The 18,366-nt window shown below is 33.9% G+C and overlaps 2 protein-coding genes across 3 annotated transcripts in view; both read right to left on the reverse strand.

Annotated features, from left to right (window-relative positions):
• The window catches only part of VWC2L (von Willebrand factor C domain containing 2 like), a 154,837-nt gene extending 138,190 nt beyond the window's left edge, over positions 1-16,647 (reverse strand). For both annotated transcript variants that reach the window (XM_032859866.1, XM_032859868.1), the window contains exons 1-2: positions 15,958-16,647; positions 13,173-13,642 (exon numbers count right to left, since the gene is read on the reverse strand). In XM_032859866.1, coding sequence (XP_032715757.1) covers positions 13,173-13,562 — 390 coding nt within the window. In that variant the 5' untranslated portion in view covers positions 13,563-13,642; positions 15,958-16,647. The remainder of the gene's footprint in view (positions 1-13,172; positions 13,643-15,957) is intronic.
• Positions 16,648-17,291: 644 nt separating this feature from the next.
• SPAG16 (sperm associated antigen 16) overlaps positions 17,292-18,366 on the reverse strand; it is a 1,004,614-nt gene continuing 1,003,539 nt past the window's right edge. Inside the window, exon 16 of the mRNA XM_032859869.1 lies at positions 17,292-17,635. Coding sequence (XP_032715760.1) covers positions 17,460-17,635 — 176 coding nt within the window. The 3' untranslated portion in view covers positions 17,292-17,459. The remainder of the gene's footprint in view (positions 17,636-18,366) is intronic.

An 18,366-nucleotide genomic window follows, 5' to 3' on the forward strand; every position in this document is an offset into this window, starting at 1 on the left:
ATGAAATTCAGCCATATGACAATGTGGAATGAGCTCATTTGGAGCTCAAATCCTGTCACTAAAGATTGCTGTTTTGTCTTAAGGCACTTGAACTGGGTTTTCTCATTTGTAAGGTGGAGGTAATAACAATATAATATTAATAGGGCTCTAATTTTGCCACTGGATTCTTAGGAGACTGAAAGGAAATTATGTAATATATAAACTATGTAGCATTGGTTAAAAGACCCTCATTGTCATCCTAGCTTTGAACTTGACCAGTGTTTATTTATTAATTTTTAAATTTTTCTTCATCCATTTTCAATGGCCATGTATTCCTCAAGGGTATATATTGATTATAAATTATTTTTATTAAATTATAGCATGATAATTTCCATTATGAATTATTTGAAATATTGAATTTATAAAGAATATATCTTTTAGAGTTTTAAAAGCAATTTTTAAAAAATGTAGCAATGTATGCACTCATATTATGGTTAGATAAGGATGACATTGGGCAACATTTTTAGATAGTTAATTAGGTTCTTATTTACAGAGATGAAACTTCAATCTTCCATCAAATTCTGTGCCCAAACAGATATTTAACAGGGTAACTTTAGCTCACATTTTTTTTTTTTTTGAATCTTGATTTAGGTATGTTGTAGCTTCAATGTGAATGTCCTAGAGTCTCATTAACAAAAGGAAGATTCTCTGTGATTGTCCTTTTTCTCCCTAATGAAGCTTTTTAAATCTCAGCAGTCAAAGGTTTGCTATTTCAGTAGGATTTTACTTATCATGTTGGGGGAAAATTAAAGTTAGACTGAATTCTTTTAATTTTTTTTCCCTGTCATATTTAGGAAGGGGAAATAAAAGTAATATGCAGTGAAAATACACAGAGTTCCAGAGAGCTGTGGATGTTCTCTCACTATAAAGAAAAAATGACTTAATTTGGTAACCGCTGTAAGTTTTTGTGATGACTATGGTATTTCTAAGACTGCAAAAACCATTAGCAAAATCCATCGTTGTTTGTTGTTGTTGTTGTTGTTGTTGTTTTTAAATTTGTATTTCACTGATGTAAAGATTTAGAAAACCCTCTAAATAACAAAAATACTCTTGGGCAATTCTTGCTGCATTCAGAACGCAGCTGTTATTAATTTTTAATGGATAGGACTGTGCCTTGGATTCATACTTCTTCATGGCAATGGGAGTTTTTAAAAATAAAAGAAATTGAGCCCTGTGAAACATGACACAGGGAAATACTTTTCCTCATATTAGCATGTATACATTTCCACCAGAAAGATACAGGACTTAATATGAAATATTTCAGTTATAATTGAACACCTATAGAAAAATATAGGGGATATGAACACGTGAAAACGAAGCCATCTCAACCATGTCTTGCAAAACATCCTTAATGAACGTGTGGAAGCTGGTCAGATATAATTAGAAGACCACTGGAGTTAGTCAGAAGCCCTTCCTTCTCATTTATAAAATGAGAATAAAAATATCTTGGAACCAAGTAATTCCTGAGGGAACACAGGTGCAAAATATCTTATAAAATTGTCAGCTATTATTTGGTGTTTGCCTCAGGCACAGATCTGGTTGTGTCACTCTCTGATCTGAGCCCCTTAGTGGCTCCCTGCTCAGCCCAGGCTTCGGTCAAAGCTCCTTGGCCCAGCATGACACTCACATTGTGAGCTGGACCAGTGTCCCCTTCTCTGATCTCTCATGTTTTGTCTCCTTTATATGCCTTATGCTCTGGTTTAACTCATTGGGTTTATTCATTTTTCTCTGCACGTGCTTTGTACTTATTTTTGCCAATGTTCCAATTTTGCCTGAAATACTTTCAGTGTGCTGAAATCCCTATTCTTAAGATATCTTAAGTCCTCCAGACTGAATTTCCCCTTTCTTCATATAAGGTCCTAGTACAGTCAAGACAAGCCACCTGCTATTAGTAGTACCTGTATTATTCCTTTTGACAGACTAGGAGAATTTTGAGGGTCAGATTTATGTCTGATATATTTTGGTACAACCCCATGAAACCTACCATTTTTCCACATGTTGGTGATATTTAGAATATTTAATGAAACCAAATTATGGATTGTGTGAGTGGACTTGAAAAGTCATAAAAACGAACTAAATACCTAAGTAAGCAGACAGCATACATATTTTCATTTATTATTATAACACAAAATATATTTATTATATTACATGAAATTAAAAATACCTCCTTGACTTGTCACACTATCAAAGGAGAGCACAAAGTAAAACAAAATAATGGAATTTTTTTTATCATCTTTGCTTATCTGTTTCATCTGAGAATTCTCAGTGGGAAGTTATTATATTATTATTCATCAATGCAAAGAACAAAGCTATACTGCTTGAAGGCAAGTGTGCAAAGAGATATAGGGCTTAGTACTATTGTTGTCAAGAATGAGTTAACAACAATTAAAATAGGTGTATCTAATGCTTTTTTAAAGTCACATATGTGAAAAGAGATACCTGAGACCACCTTCAAGTGAAGTTGGACCTATTATCTATCAATATCCAAAGAACATTTAATCTTCAAGAATGTGGATTAGAAAGGTTTGATAATGCAGTTTGAGAGAATAATAAGGGAAGGATAATATTATCATAGATCAGGGGTTGGCAAACTTTTTCTGTAGAAGGCCAGATAGTAAATATTTTTTTTTAAAGATTTTATTTACTTATTTGACAGAGAGAGAGATCACAAGTAGACAGAGAGATAGGCAGAAAGAGAGGGGGAAGATGGCTCCCTGCTGAGCAGAGAGCCTGGATGATGCAGGGCTCTATACCAGGACCATGAGATCATGACCCGAGTTGAAGGCAGAGGCTTAACCCACTGAGCCACCTGGGTGCCCCCAGATAGTAAATATTTTTGACCCATGTGAATCCTGGGTCTCTGGGGAAAGTGCTCATCTCTTCACTACAGCCTAAAAGCCACCATAGACAATACAGAGATGAATAAGCATTGCTGTTTCAATAAGACTCTACTTACAAAAGCAGACAGTGAGCTGGATTTGGCTCATGGATGATAGTCAATCTCTTAGATTTTGGGTTATATGTAACTGGCATGATAATGAAGAAGAAATAATTTTTCAAATAAATTGTTTTATGCAACACAAATTAACTACCATAAACAGTAACATTAATTTAAATGTTGTGAACTTTAAAAAGAGCCAGAAAATAAAAGAATAGCTGAGACATACAGATTTTTATCATTAGCCTCCCATAAGAGTCAAAAAAAGAAATTAGGGTATCTTGAATCATTAGCAAAGTATTTCTTAATCCATGTTTCATTGAACTCTTATGAACCTTAAGATGTTAATAAATGATCTGAGGGGAAAAAAATGTTCTTCTGTCACATAAATTTGTGAAATCCCGTATTAAATACAGTTTAGTGGTAATAGTAGTAAAAATGTCAGGTAGCTTTTATGAATCTCTTATTGTATGCCAAGTAGTTTCTACTATTATCTCTCTTTGAGAGGTGTGTACACTAAAACCTACAGAGGTAAAGTACTGTATACCTAGGTCACTTGGCTGGGAAGTTGTAGAGCCTACTCTAAAATCCGGTTTTCACCTCCCTGTCAAGCTCATAGCTATCGAATAATACATACTGACTCTCAAACAAACCTTTTAAAAACACTCAAGCAGTGTCAATACACTAATGTGCACTTCACATTTCCAAGGATACATCATTTCTCAGATTTACCTGACAACGAAAAAATCAGAAATCCTTATTAAGAATATCACAGAGTGCTGGTGTTCCCTAGAAGAGAGTCTGGAAAAGGCTACATGCATCATGATGGTGATTACTAAATCTAGTTGATCATTAGAATAATCTGGGAAACTTTAGAAACATACACTTAAATAATTTCAGTCAGAATTAGGGACAGGTCAATGAATCAATTTCTGAAACATTCCCTCCTGAGATGATACTGATCATATGCTAGTTTAGAGATATTCCTTTGTTCTAATTCCATGGAACTAGAAATTTTTGCATACTTCATCCATTTTTGAGAATCCATTTCTGCCTTGTCATAAGAGGCAGGTGCTTGCAGAGTGATATCAAGAACATGAATCCTCAGTTCCTAAAATCACCAAATATATGGCAAAAGCAGCTCATTTAGTTGCTTTGTTACTTCCTAGTATAAAAGAGTATCCATGAAAATAAACAGGTATTGTTAATCTAATAGGATTTTATTTTATTTTGGCCTATATTACTTGGTTTAATTATAGAATTTTTCGACAAAGGATCCCTTTTTTAACACAGCCTTTGCAAAGTTAGATTCTTTTTTTTGCAAATTGTACTCTATCTATGTCAGAGACCTATTTTAGATATGCCAATATTTTATTGTTCTTGCCTACTTGTAACTCTGTGTTGTCATGGTGATAGGTCCTGATATCACATTTCTATAGACAATTAGCTGAAATAAATCTTTGCATCCAACACATTTATTGGAAAGGGAGATGCAAATGAGTGATATTTTCTTGTTAAACCTGAAGATAGTAAAATGTAGAAAAAAAGACCACAGGAAAGCAATATATTAATACTGCTTTTGCGAATAATGAGCTATGTCATTATGGTCCTTTCAGTAAGTTTCAGTTGGCCTTTGTTTCATCATCTGTAAAATAAGGACATTAGAAAAAATAATTTCAAAGTTTTTTTTCAGATCTAATATTCTATGGTCAACTCTTAAAAGTAGGAAGGTTCTGTTGTGGAGGGAGGGGAGGGAGAGGGTGATTGGGTTATAGACATTGGGGAAGGTATGTTATGGTGAGTGCTGTGAAGTGTGTAAACCTGGCGATTCACAGACCTGTACCCTTGGGGCTAATAATACATTATATGTTAATAAAAAAATTAAAAAAAGTTAAAAAGTAGGAAGGATCTGAACTACAAAAAAGAAACCATAATGCTTGCCTTTATAAATAGGAGAATACATGCAAACCTTTATACTAGGGAACCAGCCTCATGCCAAGAAGTAACAATGGTAGTCACAGGTCAATATTAAAACAAACAGATTGAAAAATCCCAAACAACTAATTTAAAACACACACATGCACACACACACACACACAGATTATTAAGTTACAGATTGATATGTAATATTGTAATTTTCAAGTTCTTAATGTTATTAATTTTTTGTAAGATATCTATGATGATTATATCTATTCTATAGTTATAACAATTAAAATATTTGACTTTTGTTTATGATCACATGACAGAATGGGGGGGGAAATTAAAAGTTGTGTTCATAGGACTTTTTTTCCACTTTAGATAGATTTCTACAGGCATAAAATAACATCATCTGAAAACTTTTTTAGGGGATGAATGATTTTTCTTGTTACTTTAGTACTTTATTCACTCTTTTCATGATGTCATTAAATCCTTGCAAAGAAGGCTTTATTGTGATATGAGATATAGCAGGCTAGAGGCAAGGGTATCCACAAAGGACGGTATGTTGGAGTGAAATTACTGATGCTAATCAGCAGTGATGATAAAAGTCCAAAGTACAGACTCTAAAATAAACCAGTCTCCAATTAATAATGACTATTTTTGAGAAAGATGCCCTGGATAAGCCAACCTACTGATCACTTCAATCCATCTCTTGATTATTTGTTTCAAGTTCTTCCTGGAAATTTTGGCAAAGCACAACTAAAAAAATAAACCAATAAGTTTTTCTTGCACTGCTCTTCATAAAACACACTGCCTGATGTATAAATCAAGTTGTAGGAAAACAAAACTAAGCAAAAATATGGTCAAGGTGAATAAGGAGGAGCAGGAACAAAAGATTTACCTAATTTTACAGTAAGATTTTCTGTAAGTAAAGACATTCCTGGTCCCTCAAATTTCTTTACACACACACACACACACACACACACACTCAAATCACTGCATGTATGGAGCAGTTTCCATTGAGATGATGTATGTTAGAATAATCTACACAATTACCATAAAATATGTAGACCTGAGTTATGAAAAAAGATGTGAAAAATAGAAAAAAATTATGCTTATTAATATCCTACCACTGACTGATTATGTCTTTCTGTGAGTAAAGCCACTGTTAAAAACAGGCAAATTTCAAACATATCCAATGTTTTGTACAACTGGAGTGAAAATTTGAAAGGGAGACTACTAGGTCTTTCTTTTCAGTTTCATTTTCTTACACTGCTGGAGAGTAAGGAGTGGGCAGCAATGTCTATAAACAGCTGATGGCTGACCTCAAGTCTGAGGTAATCACTAACAGTGACAAGCTCCGCAAATCTCAGATGTGGCTGCAAATCAAACACCGATCACCCCCTGTGCACGGGGCACAGAAGCCCAGTCACAAATCTCTGTAGTCATACTTATCACAGAGTTATCACCATTAACAGCAGCATCTTGCAATATGAAGGACAGCAATAAATACCAGTGGGTGAGCATGAAAAACTATTCCTACATACAGCTAACCAAAGGGCTAGCCGACCATTAATTCTATTACAATTTAAAGCAAGAGACTTTTCCTGATTGGGAACAGGCTATTTTACACCACTCAGGGGTTAACTTGGAAGACATTTATTCTTACAATTCTATTCTATTCTTACATGTTAAAGGTGTTCAAGGAAGAGGATCATTCCCGATTATCTGGAGTTTCTGAAAAATAAACTATTTTAGAAATTTGATCTGCTCCTGTTTAGTGCAGTTCTATAGAGTTAAAAAATGCCAAGGGGGCACAATATAAAAATAATGAGAGAGGGTGAAGAAATTTTACAAATTTAAGTTTTAACAAAATTGACTTCTAATCTCTGAAATTGGTCCAAGATTATACAAATTAAGTAGAGGTTCCACAGTTGTTTACAAAGATGGGAATTCCTCATGGGGAAAATTCACTTTGTTCTTCATGCTGGGGTTGACCCTCAGATGAGCAACAGCATTACTTAATTTTTGTTATTTTGTAGCAACTTGAAAGGAGAAGCCATTCCTGAATTTACTCAAAGGCAATTTTAACATTAAAACCCACAACATACCCTGCAAAACAGAAACTGTATTTTGCAAAATCAACACTTAGGGAATTAGTCTTCTCAACTTCTCAACAATGATCCTCCATTATCTTTATTGTATGAAATTATGATGTTTTCTAAGACTTACAAATCTTACAAATGCCCCGGTGACCCATTTAACCATTTGTAGAGAATTTGTGAACCCTCTCTTGGAAAAAAAATCTTTAAAAATCCCACTCATATTCTCAAAATCTACCTACTTCTCTGTTATTACAATAAATAAATCCTTCACACCTCTGGAAAGATGCATTCTGTACCCCTTTGCTTAATGCAGAGATCTTAGTTTCTTTGCATTTCATAGAAACTGATACAATGGCAGAGGGTGGGTGGGATGCAGTGAATTGTGTTTCTGTAAAGTGTTAACTCAGTCCCTCAACTGAGATTTCTTTACAGCTTCCATTTTCCCCAGTTCTTTCATATCTTTGATCATTAGCTCCAAGTACATGTTGCCTTTTGTTCTTTCTCCATTTGAAAACAAACCAACATCAAACAAATCACAAAGACCTAAATTCAATCATTCTTTCTACCCAAACGCTTTCACAGATTTAATATTACCATATTGGACATTGATGGGGGCACTGATTAGTGAGAAAGCTGGAAAGCCTGTCTTTCTGTGAATATACCCATTGAAGGCAAGTCAATCCTAAATCTTAGCTGGCATTGATATTTGTTAAGGGTGAGATGATTTGGCAAAATACTCCAAGTGATTACTTTTCTATCCACTCTGCTTCTTTCTTCAAGATTTAAATATTAAATATAAATTTTAGAGCAAAAACTAGGCAGCTTACCCCAGCATGAAAATATGTTTCTTTAAAATGACCACATACATAGAAAATATGCAGCATGAGAACATGATTCATGTTCTTTTAAAACTAAATCTTTTAAAACTAAAAATCAGCCACCTGATCAACTATCTTTTGCTTAGACTGGGAGAAGCACAAAGGCCAGTGCCCACAGAGAAAGGCAGGTCCTGGGCAAATCAAAATCCTGAATTAGGGGCACTGGGTGTTGCCTACAGAAAATCACTTTAAAATGCGACTGGCTATGCAAAGGCTCTTTCAGCTGCATGTAGTATAACCTTCAGTGTCTGACCTAAACTAAATCAGTGTAAGTTTCAAAGTATTAAAAAAAGACCAAAAAGGCTAATTCTTTTTGAGTGAGAGTTATAAAAATACCGAGGAAAATAAATTATTTCTCCCTTTGGGAAACACAGCATGAAATAGTTTACCACCAAGCCAAAGCTGATAGAGTCTATGTTTCCAATCAACTTTTTTTTGGTAGGAAATGCTATTTGTAATTTATTATTTATGCTCCTTATGTCTTAAAAAGCAGGTTCCAGTGTCATTTTGCTTGGGTATACATAAAAGAAAGATGAGAGAACCTACTATACAGTGACCTTTATCTTAATACAATATTACCAGAACACTGAAAAATTTAGAGTTTTCAAAAAGAGTAGAGAGAAATCCATTTTCAAAGCTTGAATCAGTAAATGTTAAAAAAAAAATCTTTACAAATAACATTATTCTTCCCATCAGGTGACACATGTGGATCAATTTACATTTGAATATAGTGATCAGAAAAGATTAAGAAGGGACACATGTTTTGCAACTATATAGTGTGAGATAGAGTAACTGTTTTGACCCACCGGGTGGTCATTGTAGCACTGGGATGGGATGAAATCCAAGATGACCCTGGTTAGGAAGGGGGATGAAGAAGAGGGGAAAGCAAGATGGAAATGAGCAAAGTGTGTCATCTTTAAGGATCCATCTTTAAGGATCCAAAGAGTACTCCTTACCTGAACTTTGAGTGCTTCTTTAACTAAAAGGAAGAGATCAACACATAAACAAGAAGAAACTAAGGCATTTTAAAGGAACTCTAACCATTTTATCCTGTGGGTTTAATTAGGATCTGACCAATTATGTCATCCACCAAAAATGTATTGAATGTCTGTTATATGACTCACATGGTGCTGGGGTTGGGAAGAGCAGAAAACACTGTTCTTAACCTCAAAGAGTTCGCATTCCAGTGGGAGAGATAGGTGGTTACACATTCTGTTATTGCATTGTGATCAAGGCACTGAGGTGGTGAAGAGCTTAGATTCTGCAGTCAAACTTCCTGGATATGAATACTATTTCTACTTTAGAGCTGTGTGATGTTGGGTAAGCTATCTTACACTTCGGTGCTTCAGTTTCTTTATCTTTAAAACAGTGCTAATTAAAGTATCATCATCATATTGTTGTTATGAAATGAAATAAGTTGTAATACACATAAAGGTCTTAATAATATCGGCTTGCGATTTATGTTCCTGTTGAATGATGTATGTAGCATGCTGTGGGAACATAGAGGAAAGGTATGAGACTCAGCCCAGGATGCAGCATAGAATAGGGCTTTCCAGTTGAGATGAGATTTAAATGGGGCTTTGAAATAGTCTAGTAGGACTTACACAGGCATGCAATGGTGAGAAAGTGTAAGACACCATTGCAAACACGCAGGGAAGAGATATCACTTAGAGTTTGGATACTTGGAGAAGTCATTGTAGAGAACTGAGACTATAGTAGGGAATTTAGATTTTTAACTTGAAGACTCTCCTGTTTTTATCTTCATGCATGCTGGTCATCTCTTTCTCTGTTTTATTCAATAGGCTTACATCCGCAGCCATTAATTTCTTCACCTCTATTCAATTCTACACTTGGCTACAAGGTAATTTTGTTCAAAAAACACATTTAACTAGGTCATCTCTATGTACAACATGAATTTTATCCCTTGTTATTCTTTAGACCAAATTTAACTGTTTTGGCCTGGTATTCAAGTTCTTCTCTCTGCTGTCCAAAACACATGTAAAAATTTACCTCTCTTATTACAATAGCATTCTAGTAACATCCAGTGTCCTGTTCCTATCTCCCACTTCTTTTTTCAAATTTCATACTAATCTCTGATCTTGCTCAAGAAGTTTCCTGTTTGGAATTTTAATATATCCAGATCAATTTGAATTTTTTTCCTTAAGAATAGCCTCAATTTTGAACACACTGAAGAAAAAGAAAATTTGTTTAACCAAATCTCACACATGTTGATATGCTTCTGGCACCACAGTGCCTTAGTGTTCAGCTTCACAATCACATACTTTACTTTAAACTGCTCTTTCCCTTCATTCTCTTTCCATATTGTTCATACGTTACTTGTGAGTGGAGGTTTGGCTTTCTAGGTATCTTACTTTCCAGTGTATGTACATCTGTAGTATCTTGTACAACAAATAACCCCCAAATGTTTGTTGGATGAATATATTATATGTAAAAATATATAAAACTTTCTTAATAACATGCCAAGAAAATTATGTGAAAGTTCCATATATCTTTTGAAATTAGTTACTTGTTTCTTGCGAGCTAAATAGAAGAGAATCAAAATTATATTATGGCTTATATTTACTTAGGTATATATAGTTCACATAGACAGGTAGAACACTTATAAAAAGTATTGGAATTCTTTCAACTGAGTGACTGTTAAAGATGAACTTCCATTATAAAATGTAGGTGAAGACATAGAGGAATTGTGAACTTAGAGTAAACCACTGGACATTAGAGTTTAGGAGGAAGGGAACAACCATTTAGTCAATATCTATGGTGTGCCAATCATCACAGCCTGCTATTTTCTTCATAAATTATCTAAGTAACTCTTTCTAATATCTCCTCCCAAGAAAAGTAATTATTATTATGGCCATTTTATAGCCAATGCCACCATGGCTCAAAAACTTAAGGAGTCCTTTCAAAATCTTACATCTATGTGATGAATTTGGGATTTAAATCTATATCTATCTGACTCTTGAGCCCAAGTTCTCTGAGAGGTTTTTAGAATGGCAGTATTTAGAGGCAGGTTAAATAAATTGACAATTTTGGACAAGTAACAAACTTTTTTGGTCCTAGTTCTTCATTGTTATGAGCTTGCCCTAGATAATTTCTATAGATTTTATAACTCCAAATACTTGTGAAAAGAGGCAACTGTTTTCTTTCATTCTGTTTTTTGAAAATCACATTTAAAAATCTTATGGCATGGAAAGGTGGAAAAGTTATGCACATCAATGGGTTGTATATTGACTATAGCAGGGACATATAATTAGAGTGAAGTGTTTGTGAACTTTTTCTTTATATTGAAATAGATATTATCTTTGTAAAATAAAAATCTAATAAATGGAGGAAAAACTATCATTTTGAGTAGTGATTTGATTAAATTCAAATAACCAGTCTCTTATTTATTGAATATTGATGACAAATGTATGTAAATCTTAAATTTTACTCAATGTACTTTTTTGCTTGGGTAACGCTATTCTACAGTATCTCTTTGCACTCAACTCTCAACTAGTATGCATGTTAGAGAAGAGTAACATGATTCTAGTGCCATGTCTAGAATACAATTGTGTTGAGTACTTGCATTTACTTTCATTACCCTAAAAGTGAAAATAGCTAATGTCAAAATATACTTACTATTTTAGAGACCATAAAGCTGTTAATAAATGTACTATACTATTTATTAACTATCATTTGATATAAATAATGGTAATTTTACTAGACTTTCAAGTCCTTTACTTCTGAATATTGTGCAACAAATTATGATAATATATGAAAGAGAATAGTCTGGAATAACATTTATGTATAAGAAAGTTAAATATGATAATTATTAAAATTTCCTTCATGTCCTAAGGAATCTAGTTAAAGTGACTGGGTATTCTTGAGTAAACTACAATGAGTTTGAACCCATAACCGGAATGGACTGAGTGCAATGAAATACCAATACATAGAATACTCTAATCATGATCAGTTTAAGCGTTTTTTCCCCATATTGATTTCTTTTACCATTTGACTATTGTAGAGAAGGAAGTTGGGTTAGTGCTAATAACTGAACGTTCTTCTCTCAGTCACACTGAAAACTAGCTATATCTTCTCTTGCTTAGGAGGTTCTGAGCACCTTTCACAGAACTTGGTTAGATGAAATGAAAATCTTTCATATCAAGCCATCAGTATGACAGACACTCCAAGGCACAAACTGCCATTACATTTAAGGAGAACATTTTGATATATGAATTTATACCCTCAGGGTTCAGGTCTGGCTTGTAGGACATCCTAATTAAAACTAGTCATTTGAGAAAAGAGACTCAAAGCAGAGATAAAAATTAACTCCAAATTACTTAAAAATATAGGCATATAAAATACATATGAAATACTAAGGACACTGGAAAAAATAGTCTTTTTTTTTTCTCTACCTTTGACAATAGAGTATGACAAAAATCCAGTTCTCTTTGGGGTCTTGCAAACAAAAAAAAAAATCTAATAAGCAGAGAACAAAATGGGAATGGTGCTCTACAACAAGTAGCCCCAATGCATATTCTTAATATATAGACCACAGCTCAGAGGTGTGTCCCAGTGGCACTTGCATTTCCACACACTAAACATAATTCTAGACTATAGTTAAATGACTCCAAATACAGGCTAATCAGGCATACCCACATAAAAAAAATCACAATATTTAAACATTAACTTTAAATAAACACATACACTACAAAAAAATTCCTCAGAAAACATTTTGTAATAACACAGAAGAAATGCTTAAGGGAAAAAAAAAAAAAGGTGTTAAGCATGCCCAAAATACTTCTGAGGGAAGAGATTATTATGAAACCTTAAAGATATTGATCAATAAGCCAATTGGTTATTTATTGACCACAGTGGTACTTAGGCTAAGTCAATTATCATATTGTTTCACTTACTTGTGGAGTATAAGGAATAACATGGAGGACCTTAGGAGAAGGAAAGGAAAAGTGAACTGGGGGAAATTGGAGGGGGAGATGAAGCATGAGAGACTGTGGACTCTGAGAAACAACCTGAGGTTTTTGGTAGGGAGGTGGTAGGGGAATGGGGGGCCCTGCTGGTGGGTATTAAGGAGGGCACGTATTGCATGGAGCACTGGATGTGGTGCATAAACAATGAATCTTGGAACACTATAAAAAAATAAAATTAAATTTAAAAAATTTTTAAAAATCAAAGGGAAATTTAAAAATAAGTTTTTCCAAATTTAATTTTAATGTAGTAATCTACTAAGTATGTCATGTGAAAAGTTAGTATTCAATAAATATGGAGGGTAACTCATACCTTAAATTCCTCCAAGATTTTGTAATTTTTCCCATGATATTCACAAAAGTTTTTCACTTCTTTGCACTCAGGACAGCATCCATTGTGTTCCACTTTAGTACACTTTGGGTGAATTTTAGGGCATTCTGGCTGATCACAAACAGGTCCATCCAGAGCACAGACACATGGACAGTTGGAATGCCCTGGGAAAAATCGTTCTCCCAACTTGTATACAAAGCCGCTGTCATCCACACACCCTTTCCCTCGATAGTCATCAAAGATCAGATTGTCATTACTGGAGGTCTGGTCACCTTCATCAGCAGGATAGTCTTCATGACTGATGGCAGCAGAGGTGACCAATCCAAGGATGACCAACAGAAGTATGCAAGCTTCATGAATATGAAGAGCCATCCCCCTCCTCAAAGGCTTCTGGATGTGCTCCTATTATTAAATATACTCAGCTCCTTCCATGGGAATACAAGAAGGGTAGGCTGAAAATAAATATTTAAAAAAGAACAATTTGACATATATAAAGAGAATATGGATTTATGTAAGCCCATGTTCTTAACCTGTTTATTTGAGACCTATCTGGAAGACACTAAGAGCTTAGATAGATTAAGTTCATGCAAATATCTACACTTTATTATGAAGTTTGGAGAGTTTATTCTTGGCAGTATATGCATTAAAATTTGTCCTTTATTTCACTTAGGAATCTTAAACTCCAATTTACCTTCTGCATTTCTAAGGTCTGGCTTTGTCTAAACTAAGAAGTGGTTTTACTAAGCCTCAAAAGGTAATTAAAAGTAGTTACAAATGGCTCAAGAATGTTTGAATTCAAATTCTCTGTTATTCTTTATCACTAAATTGGTGATAGAATATATATGCTATAATTATCTGTATAAAAACTATGAGATTAGTGAGAAAACGTCTACTTCTAAAAGGGAGGAGACCAATAGTTGGATATAAATTATAATTGAGATGAGCTAGTACAAAGGCCTTTCTACTTCTTTACTTCCATAACTGGAGAACAACAATGGTCTCAAATGGGTTACTTTTTTCAGAAAACATAAATCTGGATTTTGAGACATAGATAGGAAGAAAAATAGTGCAACCATTTTACAGCGACTAAGAGATAAATTTAATAAATAGTACAAGAGAATTCCATATATTGAACATAATTTATTAAAAATAAATTTATTTGTCTCATTGTCCATAACTTTATTTTACTCAGGAAGTAAGCTCCTAGTGGGCAGGAAAGATGTACCTGTGATTTTTTTTTTTTTAATGGCAACTTGAATCTAGTGTTCATGGACTACCACTTGAATTAATTACTTCAATATAAAATATATACCATTCATATTGTCTTGAGAACATATCTTTCTTTTGACATCCCAAACATATTTGCATTTAGTCAATTTTCACAAAAATGCCAATATAAAACTGTTTATTGAAATTCCTTAAAAAGATAATGTTGTATTGCCATTCACAGAAAATATGTCTGATTAATTTGGTGACATTGAATCTTATAAGCTTCATTTAGTGTTAGTAGTTGGTGTGGAGTATTGGTAGTGGGCTTTTATTTAAATGTTGAGAGTGACTAACTTATACAAATGCTCTGGGGAAACTGTGACTTTAGAGAGTAATAGATAAGAAAAAGTGTTGTCAGATAGTTCATTTGTCTATTTAAATGCTATTGGCTTTATGCCAATATTGCTTAGATTGTGTATAGGATATTTTCAGATAATTTATGTTATTTGTTGGTATATTTTCAGAATATAATGAATAATGATAAATCATCCCTTTTCAGTATAACATATACAAAGGATAATTCAAAAACAAGGTAAAGATGGCTTAAGGACACTTCATCAACTATTATGTTTGCATTTTAAGTAACATATGCAAATTATCTTATGCAAAGTAATAGTAAAATGGAAGGTAGTATATTTATGCCTTCCTTTAAGAGAAAACTGCTCTCTGATATTAGAATTCCTTTTGGGTAGGTAATGATAAAAGAGATAGATATATTTTAAAATATGTCAAAAATAATGAGTCATGACAGAACAAAAAAAATGCAAACCTATAATTCTACTTGAGAAGCTGGAAACTCCCTTTGACAAAGCATTTTTTTTTCTCTTAAATTACTACAGAGGCCACAAACAGAAGCTTCTGAAAAAAGCATAAATATATTTTTACTGATTAAGCTATGTATTATAAATCTCTCACATATTTAGAAAGTTTATTTGGAAGAAATGAAGCTATTGTGCTTCCTTATAGTATTCCAGTAGTGCTTGCCAGTACATGCAAGATATGCCATATGAAATACACATTTCATTCTGCTTCAAAAGGACAGAGACTGAAATTGATCTCTTTGCAAGCTACAGGTAGGCATTAATATATTGTATCGGGTTGTGGTAAATGTAAACCTAAAGGTAAAAATAGGGGTGTAATGTGTACTTTATATAAACCTTAAATATGTTTTTATTATATGAAATAAAATTTAAAATCTGCATGGAGAAAACAAGGTTTTCTTTTTAATAAAACAAAGTTCTTCAGTTATTAAAAAATCCCTTTTCATAATTGAGCTGCTCCAGTGTAGTTAAAAACACTATTTAAGAGAAGAAAGGTTAGAGAAATGAAATAAAAATGTTTATCTGAAGATTTTCAATAAGTAAGCAAACACTGCTAAACTGAGGATCACTTTCTAGCTAAACTTTCCCCCCTCCCCATATTGCTACATATGATTTAAAATGACTGCATCTATTTCTTTGAGAAAACAAACATAACTCATGTCATAAGATACACTTACCTAATCAGTCTGGAGGTTAATGGTGGTGGTGGGAGTCATAGACCAATATGAACTAAAAGATCAGGTATGTTTTAGGAAAGCAGTTCCTCTTTAATTATCCAAAGAATACATTTTCAGGCATGAATTAAAGGTAATCCATTCTCTCTACCTCCCATTTCAAAACACAGTCAAGAAGCAGTCTCCCGCCCTTCCAGAGAGAAACACAGCAGACACACATAAGAAATATGCTTTGGACTTGTCTTCAGAATTCAAAGCAAGAAGCAATGCTGGTCCTGTAGAAATCCAGACCCCAGTAGAATCATGTTGAACTTATTTTTAGCATTTTCTCAGATCCTTCTATGAAATTTACCGGCTGATTACGCCTCCTCCACACATGAGTTCACTTACACAGTGTTTGGTACGGCAGTAGAGGTGATTTGGCTAGGCTCTGAGGATCACAAACAGCAATAGCATACTGTAGCTTAAAGCCCACTCCGTGGCAGTACCATCAGCATCATCCACAATATGTTGCTTGAATCCCCTCTTACACACCAGAAAATACTAACTGTGGATGTGAAGGAAAGGAGCAACTTTAGCTGGGTTTCTGCATCACTGAGAGCAGTTTGCAGACTGCTGATTTGGAGCTCATTCGCCGGCAGCCGGGAATTCCTCAGCACCACGGACAGCGCCAACAACTGGCTTCTGAGCCCAGCTCGGTCGAAATCCGGAGCTGCTTCTTTAGAGGAGGCTAGAGTGTTCTCTAAAGCAGTCGCACTTTATACAGCTGATGCATGCATTAGGAGTGGGAAAGACATTTTACATGCGAGATACTTATTGGCATTGAAATTAAAATAAAAAATACAAAACACTGTAATTATACCTAATGCATTCTTAGATGGGCTGCAGAGATGAAAGTTCTGGAAGAGCATTGCATCTAGATTTAAGCCATCTGCAGTCTTGATTATTATTAATAGATAAAACATAATCATTGTCAAAGAATCTCTGAAACTGTATGCTCCCCGCTTCTATTCGACCCTTTGGTTGCAGAAAGACTTTCTCCATGCTACACGATTAAACTTCAGGTCTTCCTGCAGCTTGGATTTGATTAAAAAAAAAAAAAAAAAAAAAAAAAAAAAAAAACAGGAGTAGCCCTGTTCTGCAGTTTGTTCTCTAACATTCAAAATCAATCTCCTGTAATTCATCTAGTCTGTCATTAGGCGTCATTGTAAAGCTGTTTCTTTCAAAGCCCTAGCAAAGATGTTCTGTCTCTAAATTCTTATCAAAATGAAAAAGAAAAAAAGACCCAGACACAAATAAATGAGCAAGAAGTTTTTTTTTTTTTTTTTTTTTTTTTTATTGGTAACAGTTTGAGCACTAAAATACATGTCCAAAGCATGTTTTAAAGCAAATTGTAAATGTTACCTGCTGGCATATTTAACCAGATAGTTCCTGGTTTGGGACTGACTACGTAAGGTATTTTCAAACCTTAAAGGGGATGCCGTCCATAGTTGGATACGCTGACCTCAAGACCACGTTCGAACAGTGCCATCAGAGCCTCCGGAAAACAAATACTCTCCGTCATGAGAAAACACGACTGTGTGAGCCTCACTCTCGTGGCCCATCATTTTGTGAATCTGCCCTGATTTAAGATCTAGCAAATGGATAACCCCACTGCCACTCGCCTGAGCTAAAACTCGACCTGAGAGAGAGAGAGAGAGAGAGAGAGGGAGAGAGAATATCAAAGTTTAATTTCAAGCAGACACAGTTTCTAAGCAATGAAATAAACAATTTAGTTTCAATTGTAATTCTAGAGACTCACATAAGATGTCAGTCATTAAATATAAGCTAACTCTCATTTGTATAGGAAATAATTCCAGTCAAAATTAAGACATGTCAATGATTATAAAATTTTAAAATAAGGAAGTAAAGGCTAATACCCTACCTACTTTATCAAATGCCCTTCTAGTTTCCTTATATTTGGAATTAATAAATAATTTTGAGAAGATGAGGGTGAAAACAACTAAGCAATGCAGGTTTCTTTTTCAACTGAATTATTTGTAAAAAAAAAATCCAAAGCATAGGTTTAAAATCTATGTCCCTATATAATGGATAATTTACATGTTAAATTTTGCATTATACTTTAACTTGTTATAATTATGCTAAATCTTTACTTAGTTATAATAATATACATTTATGCTTTAAAATTTATGACACTTATGAACTTTTTTTGGAGTGGAAGTGAAAATAAATACCTCCAGTTCAAGAATGACTTGGGGTTTTTACTCTAATTTAAAATTCAAAATTCTGTTAAACTAAATTTATATTACATAAGAGCTAAATATAGTAGAGTATTCTCATAATTTTTATACTGTATAACTTTTAGTGAATAATTTCCTTCAAGTGAAAAATATATCATCAATCCAATTCTAA

This window comes from Lontra canadensis, unplaced genomic scaffold, assembly GCF_010015895.1.
Source record: "Lontra canadensis isolate GAN:19392208 unplaced genomic scaffold, GSC_riverotter_1.0 scaffold18, whole genome shotgun sequence".
Classification (NCBI taxonomy): Eukaryota; Metazoa; Chordata; class Mammalia; order Carnivora; family Mustelidae; genus Lontra; species Lontra canadensis.